This window comes from Melanerpes formicivorus, unplaced genomic scaffold, assembly GCF_026170545.1.
Source record: "Melanerpes formicivorus ecotype bairdi unplaced genomic scaffold, bMelFor1.0.p_v2 SCAF_6, whole genome shotgun sequence".
NCBI classification, from domain to species: domain Eukaryota; kingdom Metazoa; phylum Chordata; class Aves; order Piciformes; family Picidae; genus Melanerpes; species Melanerpes formicivorus.
In genome coordinates, this window is record NW_027142358.1 from 7,972,940 (window position 1) to 7,998,489 (window position 25,550).

The 25,550-nt window shown below is 44.4% G+C and overlaps 1 protein-coding gene across 2 annotated transcripts in view; it reads right to left on the reverse strand.

Annotated features, from left to right (window-relative positions):
* SUFU (SUFU negative regulator of hedgehog signaling) overlaps positions 1-25,550 on the reverse strand; it is a 102,174-nt gene that overhangs the window by 74,732 nt on the left and 1,892 nt on the right. For both annotated transcript variants that reach the window (XM_068139488.1, XM_068139487.1), the window contains exon 2: positions 20,344-20,478. In XM_068139488.1, the coding sequence (XP_067995589.1) occupies positions 20,344-20,478 (135 nt within the window). The remainder of the gene's footprint in view (positions 1-20,343; positions 20,479-25,550) is intronic.

Below are 25,550 nucleotides of genomic sequence, written 5' to 3' on the forward strand. Positions count from 1 at the left end.
TGAGTTCTGAAATCACACATGCAGGTCTACCACAAAGGCTGGGACAGGATGGTGATAGCCTCGCAACGCGAAGTTGCGCTTCGTACGCGCAGCACCCCTCTAGTTTTCATTTCTTTCACACATCAGTTAGCAAAGCGAAACAAGAAATATTTCCTAAAGGGAGAAACAAAACCACTTCGAAGTAGAGCGTTTTCAAGGACTGATTCAGGAAAAAGCACACATCAGAAACTGAAACACATTAGGAATGGGTCACTTTTAAGAAAGATCCAAGTTACCAAAAGGCCTTCAGGGTGATCTTTCACAGTTACAGTTCTTGGAAAGTAAGATGGCTCCCCGCTGAATTTCCTCCTGAAACAACACAGCTTTACTTCTAATATACATCTAGCTAGAGTTTAGTGAGGGTTTTTCTTCTCACTTCACATCTCTCTCTGCTTCTCAGAAATTATTGTTTAAAAGAAGACCACACATTCTTTATATCGATCCATATACAATTTACTGAGTAACAGAAGTGTTCCAGTGAGCATCCATCAAATTTAAAGCAAGATGAGCATTTAGGAGAACATTACTGGTCAGCAACATATAAGCAGTAAAACTGTCAGGCAGTATTACTTACATGATTTTTAGTACAGTAATGAAAGACTAAACCAGACAAGAACTACCAGAAGATAAATACAATAAAAGGAGATAAAAGGAGCAGTAAGTTCCTTTCCCACTAAAAAACACCCCCCAAAAAAGTAACTTCTAAAAGAACCCCAAACCATTCAAAAATGCAGCAGCATGCAATGGTTGCAACTCTCAAATTGTTAAAATAACAGTTAAAAAAAAAAATAATCCTCTTTGCATGCAAGAGATTTGTATTTAAAGACAGATTTGCATATGGTTTTTGAACAGCTAATGGTCACAGGCTGCCAGAAACACCACTGCGTTGTTACAGCGAGAATTTAAACACACACAGTTCACCTGCACCGCTCAGCTCTTCTGAGGTACCAGTCTGTAAGTTGAAAGTGAAAGTTTCACCTGTTTAATTTTAGGTTGGTAATAGCACAGAACCACATAATGTTAGGGGCTGGAAGGGACCTCAAAAGATCATCTAAGCCCAACCCCCCTGCCAGAGCAGGATCACTGATACCAGATCACATTGACTTGCTGGAACGAGTCCAGAGAAGGGCAACGAAGTTGGTGAGGGGCTTGGAACACAAGCCCTATGAGGAGAGGCTGAGGGAGCTGGAGCTGCTTAGCCTGGAGAGGAGGAAACTCAGGGGTGACCTTATTGCTCTCTACAACTACCTGAAGGGGGGTTGTAAACAGGCAGAGGTTGGTCTCTTCTCCCAGGCAGCCAGCACCAGAACAAGAGGACACAGTCTCAGGCTGCACCAGGGGAAGTTCAGGCTGGAGGTCAGGAGGAAGTTTTACACAGAAAGAGTGACTGCCCATTGGAATGGACTGTCCGGGGAGGTGGTGGAATCGCCATCGCTGGAGGTGTTCAGGAGGAGACTTGACAGGGTGCTTGATTGCATGGGTTAGTTGATTAGGTGGTGTTGGATGATAGGTTGGATGCGATGATCTTGAAGGTCTCTTCCAACCTGGTTTATTCTATTCTATTCTAAAGTGACACAGGAACGCATCCAGGCGAGATTTGAGTATCTCGAGAGGGAGACTCCACAACCTCCCTGGGCAGCCTGTTCCAGTGCTCTGTCACCCTCACAGTGAAAATTTTTTTCCTCATGTTTACATGGAACTTCCTATGCCTCAACTTCCCCCCCACTGCCACTTTGTCCTATCACTGGGCATCATCAAGAGGAGCCTGGCTCCATCCTCTTGCCACTCACCCTTTACATACTTATAAACATTAACGAGGTCTCCCCTTAGTCTCCTAAGGGCTGAAGAGACTGTGACACATGTGGCTTAAAAAGCTTGTGATTATTTTAGAAATCCTTTATGTTTAATTCAGACAAGTCTTTCTTAGAAAGAATTACTAATATTCAGAATGCAATTAGAATACTCATTTCCTATCAGTATTTTTGCCAAAGCTTTTGATTTATTCTTTAAAAACAGCCTCGTATTTGAAAGCAAGCTGAATGTAGTTTCAATAGCTGCCATAAAATTTTCCTCAATGCACAATGGACCATAACCCAGGATCAGAGTTCCTGGATGAGGTTTGGAGGACGTACATGAGAATGGAGACAGATGTGAATTTCAGGAACTACATAAACCTCTAACCCTGCCACATGCTTCTGACTCTCGGTCTAATGAAAATCACAGAGCAGATTCCAGTAGCCGAGTTATGCAGCTTAGCTTCTCTTACATGAGTCTTTTTCACCAGGGAGAAAGTGCTTACACTGGCTCCAACTCCAAAATCTGTGAGGATAAGGATGCATCAGTTTGCTGGCGGAGAGGCAAGTAGCAGCCACAGCCAGCAAATACATGGGAAATGAATCTGCCCAGTAAGACTCTCAAGACCTCCAAATACATGTGGTGTAAGAATAAAAGACCAAGTAGATGGCTTTTTAATCACCAACAAGGATAAACAGATTCCTCCCTTATAGCTGGGCTGTAAGCAGCTTCTTATTCTTCAAAATCACCTCTGTCCATTTTTGTTCCAGGCCAAACCACAAAGTCAAAAGATGCACCAAGAAACTCATCCACGATCAGGGAGCTAATAAAGTGAGATTCCCAGCAAGTTAATTTATACCAAGATGTACCATTTCTTTCATGTGGAAACACTGGGTTCCCATGACAGCTGCCTCCATGTAGGGCAGGTGCCCACTGTTTGGAGACTGCCAAGGAAATGGACAAAAAAAAAGTATCCAAAAAGTATCACCCTTTGCAGGCTTGTAGATGTCCAGACTCGTGCACCTTTCCACAAGTTACAAGTTTTCACCAAGCTTCCAGAAAACTTCCAGCAACATCAACCACCTTCAGCCAGTCATGGTCAACCAACAAGCTTAAAAAACTCCAACCTGTCTCAGAAGAGACAGACTGAACATTTCCACAGAAAACAGTGGGTGGAGAGGTGAGGGTAACCCACAGAGGCAAAAAGCTCTGCTAAATCACGTGGAGGCCAAGTTTGGTCAAGACCTCCTGCACTGACCTCCCTAAGTTCACTGCTACCTGCACTTGAACTAACCTATTCCCTGCCAAGTGGGTAGCAAAGCATCCACAGCAGGTTAGCCTAACCCCAGCTCCTTGTGTCAGTTGTGGAGGTCACCCATTCTTATTACACACTTCTTGTTCCACAGAAGCCAGACTACAGCACTATTTGGGGTTGGTTCCCTGGTGAGCAAAGAAGATGGTGATTAGGGTGACAGTTTTGACAAAGGTTTCTGTTTGCTTTGCTTGTTTATTTTGGTTGTTTTGGGATATTGCTTTTTCTTAAATCTGAAGGTGACCAGTTCAGTCTATAATAAATTTAGACTAAAAGCTCTGGATCTCTGTTCAGCATCTCAACATTGAAGTACTTTGCAGGCCACTTCTTAGGCAAAACAACTGGAATGCAGCAATCCAGAACACCTGAGCCTTACAGTAAGATGAGGAACTGAGATGGAGTGTGTGCAGAATGAAAACCTCAAAATCAGTGATTATGTATCTGTGCATGGCCTCAAGTACCTTGCTAAGAAGCTGCAAGACGCCATGAAGTTTCTGTACTAACAGATCTCAACATTTCACAGTTTGGTTTATGCCTTAGTTCTGCTGAGCCCTGCAGTCCTGAATGAAAGTTTCTTTTCAATGCCTCTGAAATACCAAGAAGGAAAAATAGAATTAAAAAGAAAAAAAAAAAAAAATCCATATTTTGCCCCCAAACTAAAGATATTAACTACAAAGAGACTGTATTGCACCCACCACTACTTCACCCACTCCAACACGAGGGCACATCAGCTTTACAGCCAACCCAACTGCAAAGCAGCTGGCAAAGTTTTCACAAAAGCAAACACTGATGGAGAAATTCTTGGCTTGCTGCATGCCCACTGGCACATATCAGATAGTTTTATGTTTTGACTACAGCAGTAATTGAAGGCTCTAATATCTTCCAAGTCAAATCCAACTCTATATTTAATATCAAAACCTTGTTTTGTCACATGAACAAAAATAAACCTTTTGAAAGCCAAGGTCATATATTACATGCCATTCTTTGGATTAAAACTCCCTTTATCTGTTCAGCAAATCAGCTCAGCAGTACAGACCACATTGCAGCACTGCACATACACTGAAGGAGCCTGGCTGGTTCCTTTAATGAGGTAAGAGTTTCACTGATCATGATATTTAGTTCCAGCAAACGAATCCAAAGAAATAGAGGCCCCTTTATTTACAGAGCTGTGCAGCCGGGCCCCTGGAGCCCCCCGCCACCCTCTGCTCTGCCAGGCCTTCTCCTGAAGCCACACACAGAGAACTGAAAAGCTGCTCCCCTCTGCAGCAGAGTACCCAGGGCGTTTTTCACATCAAATAACTCAGCTTAAGAGGATCAAAAGCCAAACTAGCCCTTTGCTTTAAAAGCAGCTCTGAAAACCTGAGGCTTTTCAGTTTAAATCAAAGCTATTTGCCCGTGTATTTTCATTATCGCTGTTTCAAGGAACCAGAGGAGGTTTGCCTCACTGCAGTGCAAAATGGCTGGTTTTTCTGAAATTCTGCTTTTGAAAGCTCTGCAGCCTGGACAAGGAGCAGAGTGTACTAGGTGTTTATTTTCTGAGAGTTTGAGAGTCTGTGTATATAAATATACTCGGTGAACCAGTCCCTGAAAACAGGACTTTACGTAGGGAAAGGCTGGCCCTTCACTACAATTATTTCAGCTGGAGAACAAGAAGAAAGCTCTCTCAGACTATCTGGGAACAGTTAGGACTGCACTTTTCAGCTCTACTTCCAGCTGCTCCAGGGAGATAAATCAGGTCTCTTCTGGGAAGTGAAGGCAGGCTCGCAGTCCTCTGAATTAGCTGGCCCAAGCTTCACTTTTCAGCTCCATCACCACTACTTTTGTGAAGCCACTTAGGATGTCTTTTACTTCGACTCCCTCATTGCATTTCCCCAACATCTTCTACAAAGAAAAAGCTTCCTACTCTGCTGATGCTTAGTTGTTCAGATACTCTTTTGAAGGCTGCATAAATACAGTATCACAAAGTATCACTACCTTTCTAAGCCCCTCATCAGGAAGGACTGCTGTTATTTCCACCAGAAAACAATTTAAGTCCTACCACCCCACCTCCATGCTTACCCCCCTCACCCCCAAAAAACCTCAAACCACTCAAAACAAACAAACAGAAACCCACAACCACAACAAACACCCCAAACCAACAAAAAACCCCAACCACCCAAAACCCCCCAAACCCAGCAGAAACTACCACAGTAATTGTCAATCCCCAGCTTTCAGTACTCCTATCAGGAGATTTTAGAAGCTTGAGAAGGTGGTTAAACCAATCTGATATACATAGAATGCACAGAATAAACCAGGTTGGAAGAGACCTTCAAGATCATCGTGTCCAACCCATCAAACAATACAACCCACCTAATCAATTAACCCATGGCACCAAGCACCCCATCAAGCCTCCTCCTGAACACCTCCAATGATGGTGACTCCACCACCTCCCTGGGCAGCCCATTCCAATGGGCAATCACTCTCTCTGTATAGAACTTCTTCCTAACATCCAACCTAAACCTCCCTTGGCACAGCCTGAGACTGTGTCCTCTTGTTCTGGTACTGGCTGCCTGGGAGAAGAGACCAACATCTGCCTGTCTACAACCTCCCTTCAGGTAGATGTAGACAGCAATAAGGTCACCCCTGAGTCTCCTCTTCTCCAGGCTAAGCAACCCCAGCTCCCTCAGCCTCTCCTCATAGGGCTTGTGTTCCAAACCCCTCACCAACTTCGTTGCCCTTCTCTGGACTTGTTCCACCAAGTCAACATCTTTCCTAAACTGAGGGGCCCAGAACTGGACACAGTACTCGAGGTGTGGCCTAACCTGTGCAGTGTACAGGGGCAGAATGACCTCCCTGCTCCTGCTGGCCACACCGTTCTTGATGCAGGCCAGGATGCCATTGGCCCTCTTGGCTGCCTGGGCACACTGCAATGATCAGTGCCTAAAATCACTGATGATCAGTGCCTAAAATCTAATTGATGAGACCAAAGGACTTCAAGGTCAAACTCTCATTAGTGTTTTAAGATAACACAGTTAGTAACCATCACACAAGATGATCATAGATGCTGCATCACAGGAGAAGCATTCAGCAGGCTATCACAGCCACTGGGTTGAACACCATAGTGTCTCCATCTCCCAGGAAGGACATCAGGCTAGAGCTGATGTATCACAAACAAGATTATGCAAAGACTCAGTTCTGCCAAATTCAAGCTCCAGGTGTACTACACAATGCCTTCCCACCATAAGACAACAACTTTCAGCTTCCAGAGCTTCAGGGTGGGGATTTAAAAAAAAAAACAAAAACCAATAAAAATTATATATATATGTCAAAAGATGATCCTACCTAGTGCTTCCAGCATCTTGCCTAACAAGAAATGGTTGCTTCTAGTGCAGCTCTCAAACTATGTTAAGTGTCTCATTTAAGAGCCCTAACAGCACACTGGGAAGTTTGTGTGAAGCAATTTCTTAAGAAAACAGGCACAGCAATCCCCCTACATGAAAGGTTAAAAAGTATGCAGGAAAGTTATTTTGAACAACCCCCACCTGCTTACTCATACACTCTCCTGTATTGTCTCATGGCATTGAGAGAAGCATCAATATTAAAGGAAAAACACATTAAGACATCTGAGAAAAGCGGAGGGTGGTTATCTGGATGTCAGATGGTTATCTCTTCAGAGAACTCAACAGGAAATTCCATGAGGTCTCACCACCCCAAACCTGTGTGCAGCACCTTCCTGGACTCCTTTCTAACTTGACTTAAGAAAAAGCTTCATGCATAAGCAGGGAAATACCAATGCAAAATCAACACTTGCTTCAAAGATTTCTGTCCGGGTAAAATCAAGGTCAGAAAGTGACTGACACATGGTGCTTGAGATGCCAGTCTATGGCTATGCCCACAGCCACAGCTCTTCCTGTACATCATATCAAATGTGTAAGTCATCAACCAACTGGAAACCCTTTCTAGAAACAGCAACTTAAATTGTTTTTAGAAAATGAATCCAACATTTCAATCCAAACAGACACAGGGGCATTTGCCCTGCAGTTATCTGGAGGCAGGTTTCACAGATTTCTGAAATACTTATGTAGCCTCTGCTTAGAAAAGCTACATTGAGATAGCTCCAAGTAAAATTTGTGAATCAATTTGTGCTGGTCAGTATGAAAAAGAACTGTGCTTCACTGAGCTACTATTCAGCAAGTGAAGTGCTGTTACAGGGCAGAGAGGGAAAAGAAAACTAAGTTTCACTCACACATATAAAACACTGATTTGACTCATTTTACCATTTGTCTCCTTCAAAACTCAGCTAGTGACAGTCTTTCCCCTTAAGCCTGGAGATTCACAGTTTAGGTTTTGTTTTCAGAAAACTGTTTCTGTAAATAATGACTGTTGATACAAGAGAGAGTGATTTTCCCCCTAAAGTTTCAGACAACAGAGTTAAGTCAGCCTTACTCCTAAATCTGCAGACACAACTGTCTTAAGAGAGTGTCACTTGCACTATGGGATAATACAGTACAGGTTTCCAGCAGTTTTAGAATAGAATAAACCAGGTTGGAAGAGACCTTCAAGATCATCGAGTCCAACACATCATCCAACACCATCTAATCAACTAAACCATGGCACCAAGCACCCCATCAAGTCTCCTCCTAAACACCTCCAAGTGATGGCAACTCCACCATCTCCCCAGACAGCCCATTCCAATGGGCAATCACTCTCTCTGAAGAATTTCTTCCTAACATAAGCATCATGGAAACGGTGTGCATTTTGTAGACCTGACAGGCTAGCCACTTTTTAGACATCTAAATCAGTCAGGCATGTGAGAGACACTTGGCACACAAGCATCATTAAAACGCATTCACACCACAGTCACCTACTGAAAGGTTGGGTACTGGGTTTGTTCAAAGAAGCCTGAAAGAGGGGAGACCTTACTGCTCAACTTTACCTATTGGGATGGCAAAAGGAAGAAGCAATCAGACCTTTTTCAGAGATGCACAAGAAAACTGCAAAGGTAGACTCCAGTTACAGGGAACCAGAAATCTTTTTTACATGACAGCGATCAAATCCTGGAACAAGACCCAGGCAGGCTGTGGAAGCTGACCCTCTGAGCAGGCATCAGCTGGAAACTTCTGGTGGTGTCTTCCAACCTAAGTCATCCTATGAAGCATCACAGCCAAGAACACAGGTATGAACTTTTACTACTGGTAGTGTGTCCAAAAATGAGCTGAGTAGGCCCACAGCTTGAACCCATTTTGACAGAAATACTCAGCTTCTGCCCAGTCATATGGGAAACAGTTCCTGAACTACACTCTCTCCAGTCTACCACGTTAAAGTAAACCACCATCAGTCTTCAGGTCACTTCAGCGTACTGTGCTGCAAGTTAAGGCAGTTTACAGGTTGCTTCTTTGAGGTTCAGCTGCCCATGCTATGAAAGCAGCAGCATCTGGAAGAAGGATAGGATCCCACTTAGCTGCTGGAGGTTAAGCTCTTTGATTTTGAGGCTTAGAAGCAGCATTTGTCTCATTCTGGAGAGCATCAGCATAGTTATATATGTAAGGATACTGCCTTTAGGTAAGAACAAAAGGCTGTAATGGCCCTGTCAGCGCCAGTGGGGTCTCTCTGCTTCATTATTAACACTAAGCCAAGAAACCAGAATAATCCCCAAGCCCTTAAACAGCATCACAGCAAATTAAGTTTGAATCTCTTGTCTGCTACACGCTTCCCATCCTCCTCAAAACGTTACTTCGTAATTTGACGCTCAGATGTAAAATAATGATATTTCCGTGCTTCAAAGAGTAATGTGACACACTCATCATGTAGGAAGTGCTTATATACTGCATCTATCAAGGTCAGAAAAGCTGGGAAATTAACTCCACATTCTGCACAGCATGGACAAATACTGAAAACGGGAAATGACTACAGCTACAAAATATGAAACAGGAGGTTGCATGGGATCCATCACTCTCTACCCCGGCAAAAGATGTCTGCTAGATGGATGTTTACTTTTTATTTGCTCTGTTTTATGGTACATGGATGTAGCTATACTAGTAGGTGATGGTTTGACCTCCATTAGTTGTAACTAAACTGACAACACCAAACAATCTGATCTTTATGATTTCCACAACATATATTAAGAACACCCAAAACACCAAAAACACCAAAAACCCTGTGTGAAATCAAGTGACTAGAGGATTGGTCATGCCTTTCAGCTTGAGGGCTCATGAATTTCTCCATGGAGCCACCAAGGCTTCCCACTTCACAGCTAGTGGAATCTGTCTCAACCTAATCAAGGTGTCCCTGAGAGCAGGTTCTCAGCCACCACCTGCAGCATGCTGCAATTCAGAGCTACGTTTCTACAAGGTCCAACAGAACGGTGCTCTCATTAGGCCCAAGCTGGAGGTGATTATGCAAACAGCACATGGTCACTGTGCTACACAGTGCATTGAGGAGGACAAACCGTTCATCTGCATATAGATCCCATTTCAGACTTGGACCGAATCCCTAGCTCTGATACACTAGTCTTTGCATAGCCTGCAGGGAATGGTAACATGTCTCCAAAACTCCACCTAAGGCTTAGCTGCAACCTCATCCAGCAAGGGAACATAAGCCAAGGGCCAGTTTGCGCCAGCATGGCTGGGCAGTACTGTACTGCTGTGCTTGGTGAGCAGCTGGGAAAAGGGCACCAACTTTGCTCGCAGTGTCTGTGGAAAGTTCTGCAGCTGCTGGGAGGAACCCATTCGCATAACAAAAGCGGCTTTCAAAAGCAGTATGGGAGGGTGGAAAGAGGAAAACTCAAAGCCAGAAGCTACACTGACAGCTACAGTTGATTTTTTCCCCCCCAGCATTGCTTAGAAGCCTCAGGTGAGGATCAGGGCTCCAACAAGTTACATAAAACACAAACACTGGTGCCTCCTGTTACTCCCGCTGACTAAAGAACATATGTTAACAACAACAACAAACACCAAACAACAACACTCATGCAAGAAGCAGCTTTAACACACCCTTGAGCAACTTCTTACAACCCTCATATAATTAAGTTCTGAGTTGTGTGATATACAAGCTTGATGAACAAAGGGTATTTAGTTTTTAGGAACTCAAGCAGTGTTTAGGCACTGGAGTAATCCTGCTGGCTTTGGGATTTAACCTCTGATCTTTCACCTTATTTAGCTCTGGAAATCAAGATAACACTTTACCTGCTGAGCTGTTACACAGTCATAATCTCATTGTAAAAGGTGTACTTAAAACATCACCATGAGCATCATAAGAGATCTTAAATTATACAGGAAAAGGACTCTTGGAGCCCAAGCTGCAGTTCCAGGGAAGAGAAAGCACCCAACTGCTGGTGAAAGAGTCCCAAAAAGGAAAGAGGAGACAGCTCAAATGAAAAGTCTACTTTATCTATTTATTTTTTTTCACTCTGCAATTAAGTGTTAAGTTTCCCCTGCAAGACTCTTCTTCCTTTGTAGCACTGGAAACTTGCAGAGAGAGGAATCATAGACCAGTATATTTGATCTACAAAAACAAACACCTGGCTCGTGGATGCTACATGGACTCTCATCCTTTGCAAGACAAAATGTAATAGGATAAACCTTGGCCTCTTTAAAACAAACAAAGGTGGAAGGAAAGCATTATTCCCTACTTCCTTTCAGGGGGTCTAGGCTTATGTCTAAAGATTTTAACAGTGGCAAAACAGTTTTGCGTTTCAGCCTAACCACTCCAGTTATACCCAGTAATACCCAGGGCTCAGCACGCAGCTCAGCACCACTGCAGTTGCAGAAAATCCTCCAGTCCATCTCTGAACACTAAATTCTTTGCTTTCCAGCTTAATGTTACTCTTCTGGGTAAAAAGGAATCCAAGGCCCAGAGACAAATTATTTTTGCATACTGCAGTTATACATATGGATTCAACTTAGCTAGGAAATGTCAACTTAAGGCTTGTCTTCATGAGGAAATTTACTGTAACTAGTCTACCAGTATAATTATATTGCTGTAGTTCCACTGGTAAAATTCCCCTGTTGAGCCTTATTCATAACAACAGCCGCCTTTATGGTTTATTTTTGTCGACTATGCCAAAAAAGGCCCCAGCTCCAGAAAGGCCACAACAATTCACAGGGGAGGAGGGGAAGGAGCTATGCCAGCGTAACTGGAGCGGTAGAAAGAATAACAGTGTAGAAACGGCAGTATTTCTCTACACTAATGAATCATGGGTTACAAAAATAAGTGAAGTGTTGTAAGAAAACAATACTGCACATTAGCTGTCATTGCAGGTAAGGTATGTGCCAGCTATGTCCCATTTCACAGCTTTGGTAAAGCTCCCCAGGCCAGACAGTGCTCTGCATCAGCCCCTCCAGTGCAGTGCATCCTTTTGTTCTCGCCTTCTCCCCAGCTGCTGCAGTGCACTTCCCAGCGCTCTTCCCTCAGTCCCTTGCAAGAGCAATGCTTCACAGGCCAGCAACTGTCCCGGGCCCCTCGGACAGTGCACTGACACTCCAAAACAAATGGGTGTAAAAGACCAGCCCCTCTGGTTTACAGTTTGCATCTCGGGGATAGCTGAAAAGCAAACAGCACTCTTTGCAAAAGGGATTTTAAAACAATTGCCCTTCACTTCGGCAGTGCAAGAACGCTGGGCTAGACAAAACAATGAGCCATCTGTGCACTCTTCCCTCCTTCCCTTGTCTCTGTCCTCCGGGCTTAAATCAGAGCTCCCCAAGAATGGCCGAGTCCCCCTTCACCTCCGCCCACCCTGTTTAGATCCTGAAAAAAACAAAAACAGTTTTCTGGTCTTTTTCTTTTGCTTTTTGTTCTTAAGAGCCCTTGCAAAACCTTTCTTTAAACCTAAGTCCTTTGTCAGGTGGTATCCCATCTACCCAGCTTTGTCAAGTGCTCAAAAAAATGCATCCTACCAGATGATCCATTCCCTGTTTACCATCCCTGGAGGCAGAGTGGCACTCAGGAGTCCTAACCACCCCTTTGTCCAAGGAAAGGAATACCATTTGAATGGGAGACCACCAAAGATTTGCAGCCCTCTTTTGTTAGTCGGGTGTCACTGCCTATTGGGCCTCGATTCAAAATTGAGATGACAGTAGAGAGGCAGCGGAGTTAGGTAATTGCCATGGAGCTTCCAGCTTAGGACAGAGAAATACCAGCAGCTCAAATTTTCAAACAGAATCAGTAATTTTGTTACCAGTGGTAATTTGTGGTTACCAATTGTAACCACTGTCTCATGAAGAAACAGACTACTCTAGCACTAGTGCAGAAGGCATGTTCCTAATGCTAAATCTGTGTTGAAGGTGGGGGGCGGGGAAAGGGGATTAGGTATGAATAACAGCATTCAGATGCATCTCTTCAAACATTCATTTTGTTAGTATCATTATTCCAGGCAGCAAAGAGAGAAAAAAAGTCAACCCTCCTTTGAACTCAGAGCCAGAATGGCCACATAGCTCAAAACATGCTTTTACCTTCATGTCCCACTGGGGGGGGGCAGGGGGGGAAGTCCACTATCTTTTACTTTTTACATTTGAGAACATCCTAAACAGATCTTTATCACATAAAACAATCTTTCAGTCAAAGACTCAACTTTGATCCCCAGTCACTCCTCTTCCCAGCAGGCCAAACTCGCTGGGAGAGCAGAGCCTGCAAGCTCTCCCACGTCATTCAGCACTAACCCAGCTGGGAGATGAGAGTAAGGAAACCCTGTTTCGGGCCAACTCTCCTCCCAGATGCCAAGATCATAAATGTCACAGTTCTGCTGACAAAAAGAAATCATCCAGTCCGTGCCCCTTCCCCTGCCCGGCAGCGAGAGGCTCAGCTTACCGGGGTGCATGTGCAGATGCGCTACCGAACAGGAAGCGGGGCTTGCCTTCAGTAACGCTCAGCTAGAAATCCGCTCCCAACCTTTTCCCTTCTTTTCTCTTTTTTTAATTGGAAACAGTCCTTCTTGTAACTTCAACTACTGTGCTGTAAGTGTTAAATGAATTTCCTTCCATGCTTTAAAAAAAAAGATTAACAAAGAATTGCAAACCTATCACAGTTCAAGCATGCTCTCGCCCCACATCCTCCACAGGCAGAGATAGACCACAGCACAAAGCAGACTTCTCTCTGTAGGTGGCCTACATCTTTGGTATTATTAACGATGCTAACTACCTCCAACAAATGACATTTGGAATCCAAGTGCATTCTGCCTGGGAAGAGAGGGGGGTGAAAAAAATATTTCCCCATGGTGACCATAGCTTCAAGGGAGGTCTGCCTCCACCAGAGAAACACAAGTCTTAGTCTTGGTGCATTGCTTCAGTTGTTGGAGGGACACAGTCAATGGGACACAGATAGGATGTTTGGTTCAACCATCTTTTTGGCCTGGGAAATTAGTTACTGAACCTTAAGTGATCACAATTATGCATGTGCTTCTTTCAAATGTCCCCATGATTTTTGAACTCATTGGTCAGACTCAGATTCTTCAGAGGAATATCTGTCCCCAAAATACCACATTTCTACAAGGTAGACAAAAGCAAACAGGCAGAGAGAAGAATCCACAAACTGTGCCAAGGGAAGTTTAGGCTCGAGGTGAGGAGAAAGTTCTTCACAGAGAGAGTTGTTAGCCATTGGAATGGGCTGCCCGGAGAGGCGGTAGAGTCACCATCCCTGGAGTTGTTCAAGAGGGGATTGGACGTGGCACTTGGTGCCCTGGTCTAGTAGTCATTAGGTCTTGGGTGACAGGTTGGACTTGATGATCTTTGAGGTCTTTTCCAACCTTATTGATTCTAAGAGGCTCTCCTAGTAAACAGTAGAAGCACAACTGTATTTCTAGACACCAGAGAATCCACACAGGTGAGACCTGTTAAAAACACTCTGTTTTCAGAATAACCTCAGTCTGCTCATATCTTTGTAGAGATGAAAAAACCACAAGACAAATCCATGATAAACCAGACCTTACTGCTCCCCTGCACCCAAATTACTGACTTAATCTCTGAAGAATTCTCAACTAAGCTGGTATTAAAGGGAAATACACTTCTTGCCACAGAACTCCCCAACTGCATGCCTTCTCCCTCCCCACTCTGCCACGAACCTTCCTCTCCCTTTGGCTTCAGACAAAAAGACCAACTGGAAAAATAAGCATTACATTTGGGGCCAATTTTTGACAGAAAGAGGAGACCTAGGAAGAAAAATGAAGTCCAGAGCATGGTGCCCATCTTGGACTCTCCTTCCTCCAAGTCCTAGCTATTTTTATCTCTTTGCTGAACTGATGCTTGCCAGTGTCCTACTACACCATTCCCTTCAGCTGGCATAGATGCTCCACCTCCAGCAACAGTATACAGAAGAAAAATATCTTCAGTGCATTAGCAAAAGTTCAGTTCCCAGAGATGAAGCCATGGCAACACAAAGCAGGAAGTTATAGACCTGGAAGAAGCTTCTCAGGGTGACTGTAAATCCCCAGTATTTCACTGCTTTTGTGGCTCTTCCCCACAACCAACCCACCACAGTCACATCTCACAAAAGACTGACCCAGGAGAACCACCAAAATGTCATGACTCTCAGTTTGAGGGTATGTTTCCCAAAACCCAACCTCCCTTCCTGAAGTAACACTACCACACAGCCAGCCCTGACAAAGCAGGTGTCCTTCAGCTTCAGAGATAACAATCTAGTGAAGCAAAATCAGGATGAGGAAGGGAAGGTTTACACATCTATGATGTTATTTAGGAAAGTCATCTGGGTCCTTTGTGTGAGGTATGCTTCAACATCACACTTGAAAGCAACTGGTCACCATGAAAGGTCAAAGAAACCCGTGGGTATATAATAATTTTCCTTAAACTCCAGGCTCAACTCCCAAACTAAACTGATTTGATATTTCATCTCTCCAAGGTAAGCATGAACTCTACAAATTCTCATCTGAAAAATGGATGCACAACAATCACCAGCCCTCTCTGATTTACTATCTTCCCAAAGGCCTCTTACTTTATTGCATTTTCATGAAAACAAAGAGGAGTAGAGTCAGTCTCCACAATGTTAAAAGCATTCATTGTCACCTTGGAGTTTGGTGTAATATTTCAGCAGTGCTTCAGACATGTGGTTTATGAAGCACTTAGGGACCCATTAAATACCAAAATTTAAGGCTAAAGGCTGGCAAGCTGAGGGCAGTGAGTTTTTAAATTTATGAAAGGCTACAGAACCAAGAGGCCACTGAAGTGACAGCTGTCAGCACCACTCCATCCTACATTCATGCAGGCTCAAAGGAGAAGCCAGCATGCACTCAAAGGAAAGAGAGCACTCGTTCCAACTTTCAGGCTATTTTCTAAATACTCTTTTCAAACTCCTTTCATACTTGGAAAAAGCCTTCCAGAAAACATCCACCCCTCTGCAAGCCTTGCATTTGTTACCTGATCCAGTTTTGCACTTCTTTTTCTTCCTCCTAGCTCTAACAAGCATCCTTGCCCTTTTACAAGTTAAGGTCATTCAGAGGATCTATACAAACCGGCAGAACACAAGCTGGACTGGAGATCTTGAAAGGCTCATGCTTACCCTCACCTTTAATAGGGAAGCACCACCCACAGAGACAACATGTTATCCCGGCATGCACCGCTCCATCCGGATCCAAACAGTAAGTAGTGCAAATCAAAGGGACCGCAGTAAGCTGGAACCTGTTGTCTCCACGGGTGGTACCCTGCATCTGTATTGGAGATGAAGGCAGCTGAAATCTCTTTGGGTTTTATGCAAATAGAATGCTGCTCTGGCTCCTGGCTAGCTGCCAAGAGAAAACAAAACCACTAAAAAAAAAACCCCACCCAACCTCAAAACAAAACAACAAACACCACCCCTGTCAATATGATGTTTGCATAGAACAGGAAACCCAGCTGCAATTAGCATAAAAAGCTAAATATCACAACACAGTTGGCAAGTATCTTCTCAAGATGTGGGAAGGCCACAAGTTAAAATCTCATCTCTTAACTCAGCCACAATTTAAGTTTTGCTTTCTGTTGTGGCTCTGAATTACAACCTTGCAATTTTAATACAAATTAAGTATATTCAAGGTCTTCAGGAATTCTATCATATCACAGACCTCATTTTCCACACACTTTTTAAGCTGTTAACAAAAAGGGTGAGCACTTGAGCTACAGGAACAGAGAACTGAAGATTCAGCCTTGGCCTTAGAGAGAACTGAAGATAGAAGTCAGTCTGGTGAAAACACACATCACTTCCCAGCTCCCTAGGCAGGCCAGCAAAGCCCTGCACTAGCATAACCCAGGGCTGGGGCACACCATGGCATCACCGTAGCAGGAGCTGGCACTGCCACTGCTTGCGGCTGAGTCCGTCCATGCTTGCTGATGCCATCTTCCTCAGGCATCCATTCTCCACACAGGCAGAAATCATTCTCATGCCTGGCAAGTGCAAGAAGGATCAGGTGCCTTAAACCTGCTGACAGCCTGGCATGTGCCTTTGCCAGTTGAGGCACAGTGCTTTGTACAGACACGTGGGGACACATTCCTTGGTGTGGGGCAGTGGCTGACAGCAAAGGGTGGAGAAGGGTGCAAGACTTGCCTCCCCTCCCAAAACTTCACTGGCCAGATGCTCTCTGCCAGTGTGCTCACACACTACACATGTATTTGTCACTGCAGGATCTCTTCAGAAAGCAAGAACAGTCCAACAATCAGGCTCCAGTCTGACCCTGCTGGATACAGTAAAAAAAGTGACACACAGGGTTTGATTTTGAAGCACAGAAAAAGTTAATAATTGATCATAATTTGTGAAAAAAATGTTCTGGAAGGATTTCTGCTATCACTCAAGTTGTGAAACATGCTCCACTGGAGAGACTCACTGCCATGCAAGCAGCTTGATGTTAAATCCCCCTGAAAGGCCTGTGGTTCCCTGATGCTGTCATGACGTCATGATTTAGGATTTTCAGAGCAATCAGCCCAGCACAGCTGGTGTCATGGTTGCCATTAAACCATGAAACACTGAGTGGTTTTAAATGAAAAAGGTTTCACTGTTCAAAATTCTTAGATTTCTTCCATCTTATTTTTGTGGACTCTTAAAACCAGAGCAGCTCTGTAAAGCAGAGTACAGCTGATATTTAAGCAGAGCAGGAAATAGTGCTGCTTTAACTGAAAATAAATCTGTCAACAAGGAGGCACAGGGAGAGCTCCACTTCAGACTTTTCAGGTTCTTATTAAAAATATAAATTAAAGTCAACATTTTCATATTACTTGCTACATCTGTTTGCTATTCCATTATAAATAAAAATACAAGAGCCTCCAGTTCAGTGTTAGTTCACTCCAAAAACCCCCAAACAAACAGGCCTTTTCATTTACTGCTGCATTATAATTGGTCTAGACTGTACTGTATTACCTGAAGAGGTCCACAAGAAATAAACTATACACTACCCAAAGTCAAGACCTTTGGCAGTGTACTATCTTTCCCTTTCTAAAGGATAAAGCACAGCAAGGCTATGGAAACACAGTCCTATAGCAGGAATCTTGCTGACTACCACAAGCAGATCCATCTCTGCAGTCTTTACAGAGAGAACTGGGAAACCAAAAAACTCTGCAAACTCACTCCTATCCTCAGGGGCCAAGGCAGTTAGGTAGAATCCAGTGCCACACCACCTTTAAAGATTTAAACAACTTCCCTGTCACCCTATACTCCTGCCAACCATCCTACAGCACGCTTTACCTGGGACAGCAGAGTCCCAAAGTCCTTCAAGCAACAAAGAGACTGATACCCACTTTCTTAAACAAAAGCTTTATTAAATTCCCTGCTGGAGAACAAGAGCCCTTTGAGTGGACAGGAAAAGCACTACACCCCTGCAGTGTGCACAAAGAGTTGGTCTGGTCACATGGCAGTTGGGTTTCAAGAGCAGTTAGCAAACACCAACTGCTGCTCAGTAACTTTGGAAATACTCCTTCTGCTAACTTCAGGTTCAGTACGTAAGGGATGTGTAGGTTTTGGCAGCTTTTCACATACAAAATTGTGTATTAAGACTTTTTGCCACAAAGCAGAGCCAGCCTCCTCGACAGCACATGTAATACTAAGTTTTGGAGCTTTAATAATGAGGCTAAAATAAAGTCAACAGGTGGCAGTCTGAAGACAGGTGAACATCTAAGGGTGAATGACACAGGGACACCTCAGTGCAGAGCCAGGAACACTGTTCCAGCCACACAGAGAGAAGGGAAATTAGTGTATTCAGGGCACAGAAATCACTTGATAGATCTGAGGTCTGTGCTCAAGAGGATGCAGCTAAGATCCCCAAAGCAGCGCAGCAGTGAGGCCTTGTTACTTGCTTGCAGCGCTCAGCTGCAGCAGGCTCTTGCAGAATGGTGCCAGAAGCAGCCATGGCATTCCATCTCTAAGCCTCTTCCCAGGCTCATGTACGTGCAGGGCATTCAGGGCCTTCAGACCTCCCACAGCATGGCACAGACTTTGCTTCTGTTTCACTCAACTGGCTTTGGAAGTCACCTGCAGCCTATTTCTAGAGATGAGGGCTTCATTTCTGTGCCCTGCAGACAGCAAAAGGCATATTCCACCACCTCAGTCAAAATTTCCAGACTAAACCATATGACAGTATAAAGCGTTAGGGAGTCTCCTGACAAAAGCTGTGACATCCCACCTGTGTGATACTTTCACTCCTTTAGCTTCAAGCTGTCCACCACAGAACAATGACATTTTTTGGTCTAGCAGGCAGGTTTTGGAAGTGAGAAGCCAGAGCACGTGCCAGGACCATAATTTGCAGCTTCATATACAAAACCACATCATCATTCATGTCTTCATGTGAGACTCTCACATCCACTCCTTGCTCCCATCCTAAGCCATCAAGAAAGAGTCTGAGCAGAGAACAGACTCATCACAGAAAAACCTCAGGCTGACAAGTCACCAAAGAGAGGAAGTCAGCACAGTACTTACTCCTTCCAAAATTAGTCCCGTCAAAACCAGATGGGGTAAACACAGATCACCTAATCTTGATAACCTTAGATTTTCAGTGGCAAAGATGAAATATTATCTGAGAACAAAGGCACTAAAGGCCTGCATATGCATGGCACATTCCCCTGTGGAAGTGACTTCATTTCTTTCCCTTGCCCTATCTTTCCTCTGCCCCAACAACTGATGGCTGAAGATTATTGTGAGTAGATATGTTGGTTAAATGTCCCAGGCAGATTGCTGTGACACTAGGGTCCTGTATAAACTCCAATCTTAAGAGACTTGTCTCCTGAAAAGCAGTTATGTAATCACAAACATGAGAAAAAAGAAAGAACCAGGGGAAACCTCCTTGGGTTCCCACAAAACTACACGGGTAATGTTACAGAAACTGCCTGACAGCTGCTGCTGCAAGAGAAGCACCTAGCTGAAACAAAATTGGTGGTCTAATCTTAACAGGCAGACAGAAGGAGAAAAACTCGGTGGCCTTTGCTGCACCATTCATCAAGGACATTTATCCTGCAGCTGTGAAACAGTGCAAAGAGAGTTTAACTAAACAGTGACAGCAGAAATCTTCTGCCATTTCTGGCTGGTTAAAAGGCCATGTTCACAGCCCCATGACAGGTTGGCTACTGATGCTTACTTTAACTGAAATTAAAGAGCAAGATCAGTAAAAGACAGAGAAGACTAAGGTTAGATTGTGCCACTTGCCTGGGCCAATACAAAACACCTGCTGAAGGCCATCCCTAGCAACGAGCTAAGATAATAATTTAATTACTGGAGAGCAAAAAAAGTCAAACAATTAGAAATACATGCTTCTGTTACACAAATTGGCACTACACAGCAGCCACTGGGGTGGCAGTCCACTGACAGTAACACTGCTGTGCCAGCAATAGGAAAAATGCCCTTACAGCAGTTTTCCAGAGGAAGGCATTTAACACATGCAGGGAGGAGTCAGGATTCAAGCCCACGACTGTAACAGAATGAAAATAAAAACAAACTAAAATGACATGCAGTTAAAAAAAAAAAAGAAATTCCTAACCAGCTAAAAGAAATTTCAAAAAAACAACTGAAAAAACCCACAAAAATCACTTGATTTAACACTGCCAAGGAAATATATTGCATTCCAAGCCTGCAGAGGGGAACATAGTAATTCTTCTACAGCCAAGAACAGGCATGTGTCACCCCTTGCAAGAACAGGGCTGGGGTATTCTCAGCAGAAAACCAGCTGTTCAAATAGTAAGAACAGCAGGAAAGGGTTTGACCCACACTCCTACAAAATACAACACACAGAGCCACAGGACTACAGAACTTAAAGTGACACTTACTCATGCACTCTGTTGTCTCCATACAAGTCACTTAACCCAAAGCTGACGTAGTGCCAGTGCTCAGGAACATTCAGCGCTGGGTTTCCCAAGTTTCTGTACATGCTAACGTAGTCCAGGGGGTCAGGTCCTCCCAACCTGCATTAAAAAACAGAGAGATTCTTGGGTCAGTTAGTTTATTCAAGACAAATGGGAAATCTCCCCAGACTGTAAAAGTGGCTGTACAAAGACCTGCTTTAAAATATAGCTAGCCAGAAAAATGAGATTAGCATGTTGAAGTTACCTGAAAAAAAGTAAAAACAAAAATTGAGGATGAAGGTTGGGTTAAGTCCAGAAAGCTTCAAGCACAGGAAAGCAAAGTGCAGGCATGCAGCATACTACCAATGTTTTTAACATTAAAGCATAAAACCCCTGGAAAATCATATTAAAGCTTCCACAAAACACAAAGAAGAGTGAAAAATTATATTGGTGAAAGAGCAATAGCTGTATCTGCACTGTAAACCCTTAATTCAGTCCAGAGACACATACTTCAACTGGAAAACACTGATGCTGTTCCTCAAAACAGAACTTGAAATGGCCAAGTTTTGAGGAAAGTAATCCATACTTCTGAAGGTAGATATGGCAGTTAAAATAGTGGAGAAGAAACAAAACTGATTCAGAAGAATTAGTACCAGAATTTGTAAAATACACCAGCTGCATTAACCAAGAAGGAGTAAAATGCATCACTGCACCCTCTGCTCCAACAGTAGAATGTGCTCCTTAAAAGAATATTGCTTAGAGGTCAGTGCAGCGCAGCCAGACTATGTTAAACAGCAATAACCAAGACCCACAGCCACCTCTCCTGTTACAAGGCAGCAGGAGAGCAGGCTGGTGAGCCAGTACGCTCCTCCTGCCATTTGCCATCACGTCTGCCCGCCCAGAGGCAGGTCAGCTCCCCACCAAGGGAAGGAATGTGCTAGGCTGTTTTGCTCACTGTTTGCCCTGTCAATCATAAAACATACAGGTAGAAACAAGCAAGGAGGGCCAAGGCATCAAGCCACCCACCACAAGCATTTAGGGAATAACATGAGCAGCTGTTTAACTGTTTCCTGCCTCAGATTCACTTTTCCTTCAAGTAAAATACTCTCACCTGCTCCAAACAAGAGACCCCAAACTAAGATGATCCCCTTAATTCAAATCACTTACTACATACTGATTTCCCCTCCTCTGTATTGCCTGTTCTGACTGTGAGGCCCTACTATAGGGAGGTTGCAGGGCATGCCTGCGCTTCCCTCACTAGGCCTGGGAGTCTGTGTGTCATCATTACACATGCTAAAACCACTGCACAAACAGCATTTGAGCACCTCAGTTTTGTTCTGTGATTAAAGTACCACTGTCTAATATCAATAATGTCAGGCTCGGCCAGAAGCATCTAGCCACTCCTGGAAGTGTTTTGGCTTCATATATGGAGATCTGTACCTTGCCTTACCACAGAAGCTATGGGATGATCAAACAGCAAAGTTTAATTGCAATTATCCCATTCAAGACCAGTATACTTCCCAGAGTCCCATCTAGCAGCACAGAAGAGTCACTGACAAGCATTTCAGCCCTCAGGTATGAGTGCAACCAGGCTGCTGGTACTAAAGTCAGGAATTACAACCACTGGCTTTAGTAAACAAGCAACCAGAGCAGAGAGGCTTATCCCTGAGCTTGCACAATTATGCCTAGATCACGTTCACAGGGTACAGCCATTTCTTGAGGTTCATTTAGCAGAGACCTTTGAGAAGACAGGTTTCTCTCAGAGCTGAGGCAACTGGCATTAAAGAACAGAGGTGCTGTGAAGTCACTTTGCAGTTTGGCACCAGCCTCACCACAGAGCTGCAGCACCTGGGCCTCTCCACAGGAGATTCTCTGGAGCAGCAGTCACTGCAGCTGGAGAGATGGATCCAACCAGGCAGCTCATCAGTCTGGCAAGAGGCAAACCAACAACAGGTCCAGCTGACAAGCAACACACCTGTAAGAAGGTGCTTTCCAGGGTGAGTTCTGAGAAGAGATAACACACAGGGGACTCCCCAAGCTTATTGTCTGTAGGGAAGGTGCTGCCAGAAAGGGCCATGAGAGCAAGTCTCCTGTTGTTTCCAGAAGGCCCCTACATGTTCTGTTCAGATTGTTAGTGACAGCAATACACTGTTAGAAATCCTTCTGCTGTCCAACCTTATTGAAGCTGTACTAAGTAATCTACCAGCCTGTGGGCTCTCTCCACAAGTGTGCTGTGTTGCCTTCCTCCTACTGCTGCAGGAAAAAACAAAGTAGGGTTATCTAACAGGAAGGATTTTCCCTAGGACAGCTTCCCTCCTCTTAAATCACGTAAGGCGACCACAGTGGCTCCAGGCCAGCTCCAGCTTCACAGTAGGTCAGTCAAGGATGCAGCCCAAGACAGCAGGGCAAAATAGAGGGGATGAGCATCCCCCTGCAGTAGTGGCACAGAGGTGGATTGAGAAGGGCTAAGTCAGAATTATGCAGCATTCTCACCATCTTTAAGGCATAAAATGAAACCTGGTGAGCAAGTATGGGGAATGCATGTTAGACCCTAGGATGGAGCAGAGTTTTATGGTCAGTGGCAGTTTGTGAATATCTGTTCTCAAAGTCTAGAAATAGCTTGAAACACTCAGGGCAAAAAAAAAAAAAAAAAAAAAAACCAGAAAAAGGAAAAAAAGAGAGACAGAGAGATGCCCTCTGACATAATCCATCTCCACCTATTCCCTCTCACTGACACCAGGTGACACTGGCAGCTGAGATCTCTACCACAGATAACCACGCGGGCAGCTACATCCAGAGCTTGCCACCAACACCTCAGTCAGCACAAAAGCTTCCCACGGCAGCAATTCCCAGATCCATGAAGCAAACAGCCTGTCAACTTCAGCCAGGATAGTCACTTTCACCCAAGGAGTAGTGGTGAACAGCAGCAGCCACACACAACTGCTACCTGACTGGGAAGGCTCTAGAGTAAGGGAGACAATTACACTGACCAAGCAAACCAGTGAGAGAGATTAGCAAGTGGTCAGTGTAACTGTGTAGGATTTGCAATGAAAGGAAATCACCTCCACCTGCTAATACCTCCCCCACACAAACCTGCTTCTAAACTGGGTTTAGTAACACATTAGATGTCAACTCACACTGGAACACTGCTGACACAGGTGCTTTCTCACTGACAACACACAAGACAAACAATGCTGCTCTTTTCCAGGACACAGGCTGATCCATGAGCATGCTCCTCCCCAGGGTTACTCAAACACACCTGACAGGTCTGCTGCAGACAGTGAGCAAGTCCTGCCTAGATCACACCAGGTGAGCCAGACACCTCTCCCTCACTCATGCCTTCAACCTCATGCTTCTCTCCAGACACAAAGCCCCTCCTGAACCCACAGCATCACACAACCCAGGAGAAGGCTACAGCAATGCAGCACCAGTCAGCTCAGGGCAGCTGAGCCACCTCCTGCCCAGCACAGACCTGGCCCGTTATTTGCCCACCAGTCTGCGTGCTGTGTGACAATCCAGAGAGTCATCTTTACTCCCCAAGAAATTTGACAGGTTTGGAAGGGAATCAGACAAAAGACTTGCAGCACCATTTAAATTTTGAAAAATACACCTCCAAGCCATATACTTAACCCTGAAACCACCGTAGCTGCAGGAGCACCCAGCATTATCTTTAAACCAGCTACTTGGAGCTCAGCTGACAACATACCTGTGGCAATAATGCTCAGCAAAGGCTACTCGGCACAGATACTTCTCCAGCTCTGGTGGCAGGTCTCGCTGCTACACTAGCTAGTTGAGTGCTGCTAATGCCTGCTCCAGTTCATCCTCCCACCCACGGCTGCCTGTTGCAGGGTATGACCTTGTATCACAATCTACATATCAGTACAGGCATTCACACAAAGAGCTGGAAGCGTTGGAGGATTTTATTAAGAAGAGCACAACTTCAAAGCCAGAGGTACAGTACAAATTTGTTACATTCTCTATTCATGGAGTTCGTTCAGGAGCGAGAAGGGCAGCCTCAGGGGAAACTCAGTATTTGCATCTGCACCAAGACTCTTCATTTGACTGATGCTTAGAATGCTCTGAAGTTGCTGTGGAAGGAGAAACTCAAAGTGGGCAAAGAGGAAACAGCTCCACAAGGGGGGGGGGGGGAAGAAAATTCCTAATCCATTCACCCTGTAAAGTCCTTACTGGATTGTCAGCAGTCACTTCCCAGCAGCTGACAACAGGACTACTTGTCACAGATACCTTTGACAACCCTTAGAAGTAGTTTGTGATTCTCAAGTTGCTACAGACTACAGGTCAGTGCACTGGCTTTTGAGTACAGGGCCTACGTTCAAGAGAGGTGATGAAAAAACAACAGACTATTTGGAAACCAGTTTTGTCCTTTCCTTTGTGATAGTTTTCTCAGCAGCAATTCTCTACATCAAGGCATTTCACTGCAACACATTCAACTACAGTTTAAAAATAAAAGCGGATACAGGGTATCAACAGAGAGAAGCTGCTTCTCAGGGCACTGCCTTCGTAAATGCAGACAGGAACTCATCCAAGACGTTCCAATTGCCATAACAAAATCTCTCCCAAGATATGCAAACAACATTTCTTAAAAAAAACCCAAACTAGTTCCTTGAAATAATGCACTCAGCTGAGCCCCTTCATTTAACAGCAGGTACGCTGCCCTGCCGATTCTCCAGAGCTACTCCAGAAGGATCTGCTCTGCCCTGCAAACTGAAAAACACAACTTCGGCTGCCTGAACAAAAAAAATCGCTGCTAGGGAAGCCGATACATATATTAAAAGCTGATTAGTGTTAGAACGTTTCTCCTAAGGCAGGGAACTTTGCTCAGCATTTCTCGCTTCTAAACCAACTCATAGCCGGCAGCCTAGGCAGAGGACAGACTAGCAGAGCGAGCTGCAGCAGAAGTCATTCTACTAGATGTAAAACCAAGTTTCACCTACCACCAGGGAGAAAAAGCACCTGTAGCATCCATGTAGGTTCCACCTTGCACAAGAATTTCCTGCACGGGACAGCAGTGAGAAGCTGCTATGATCAAAGCTCTCTGCTTTTGATGCCAGCTGAGCTGACAGTCCGAAGAACTGCTAAGTGGAAGATGCTAGGATAAACAAACCTTCACACTACTCCTTACTTGCAACTGCCCACCACTGCCAACAGCAGTTTTTCTAATGTTTGAGCTC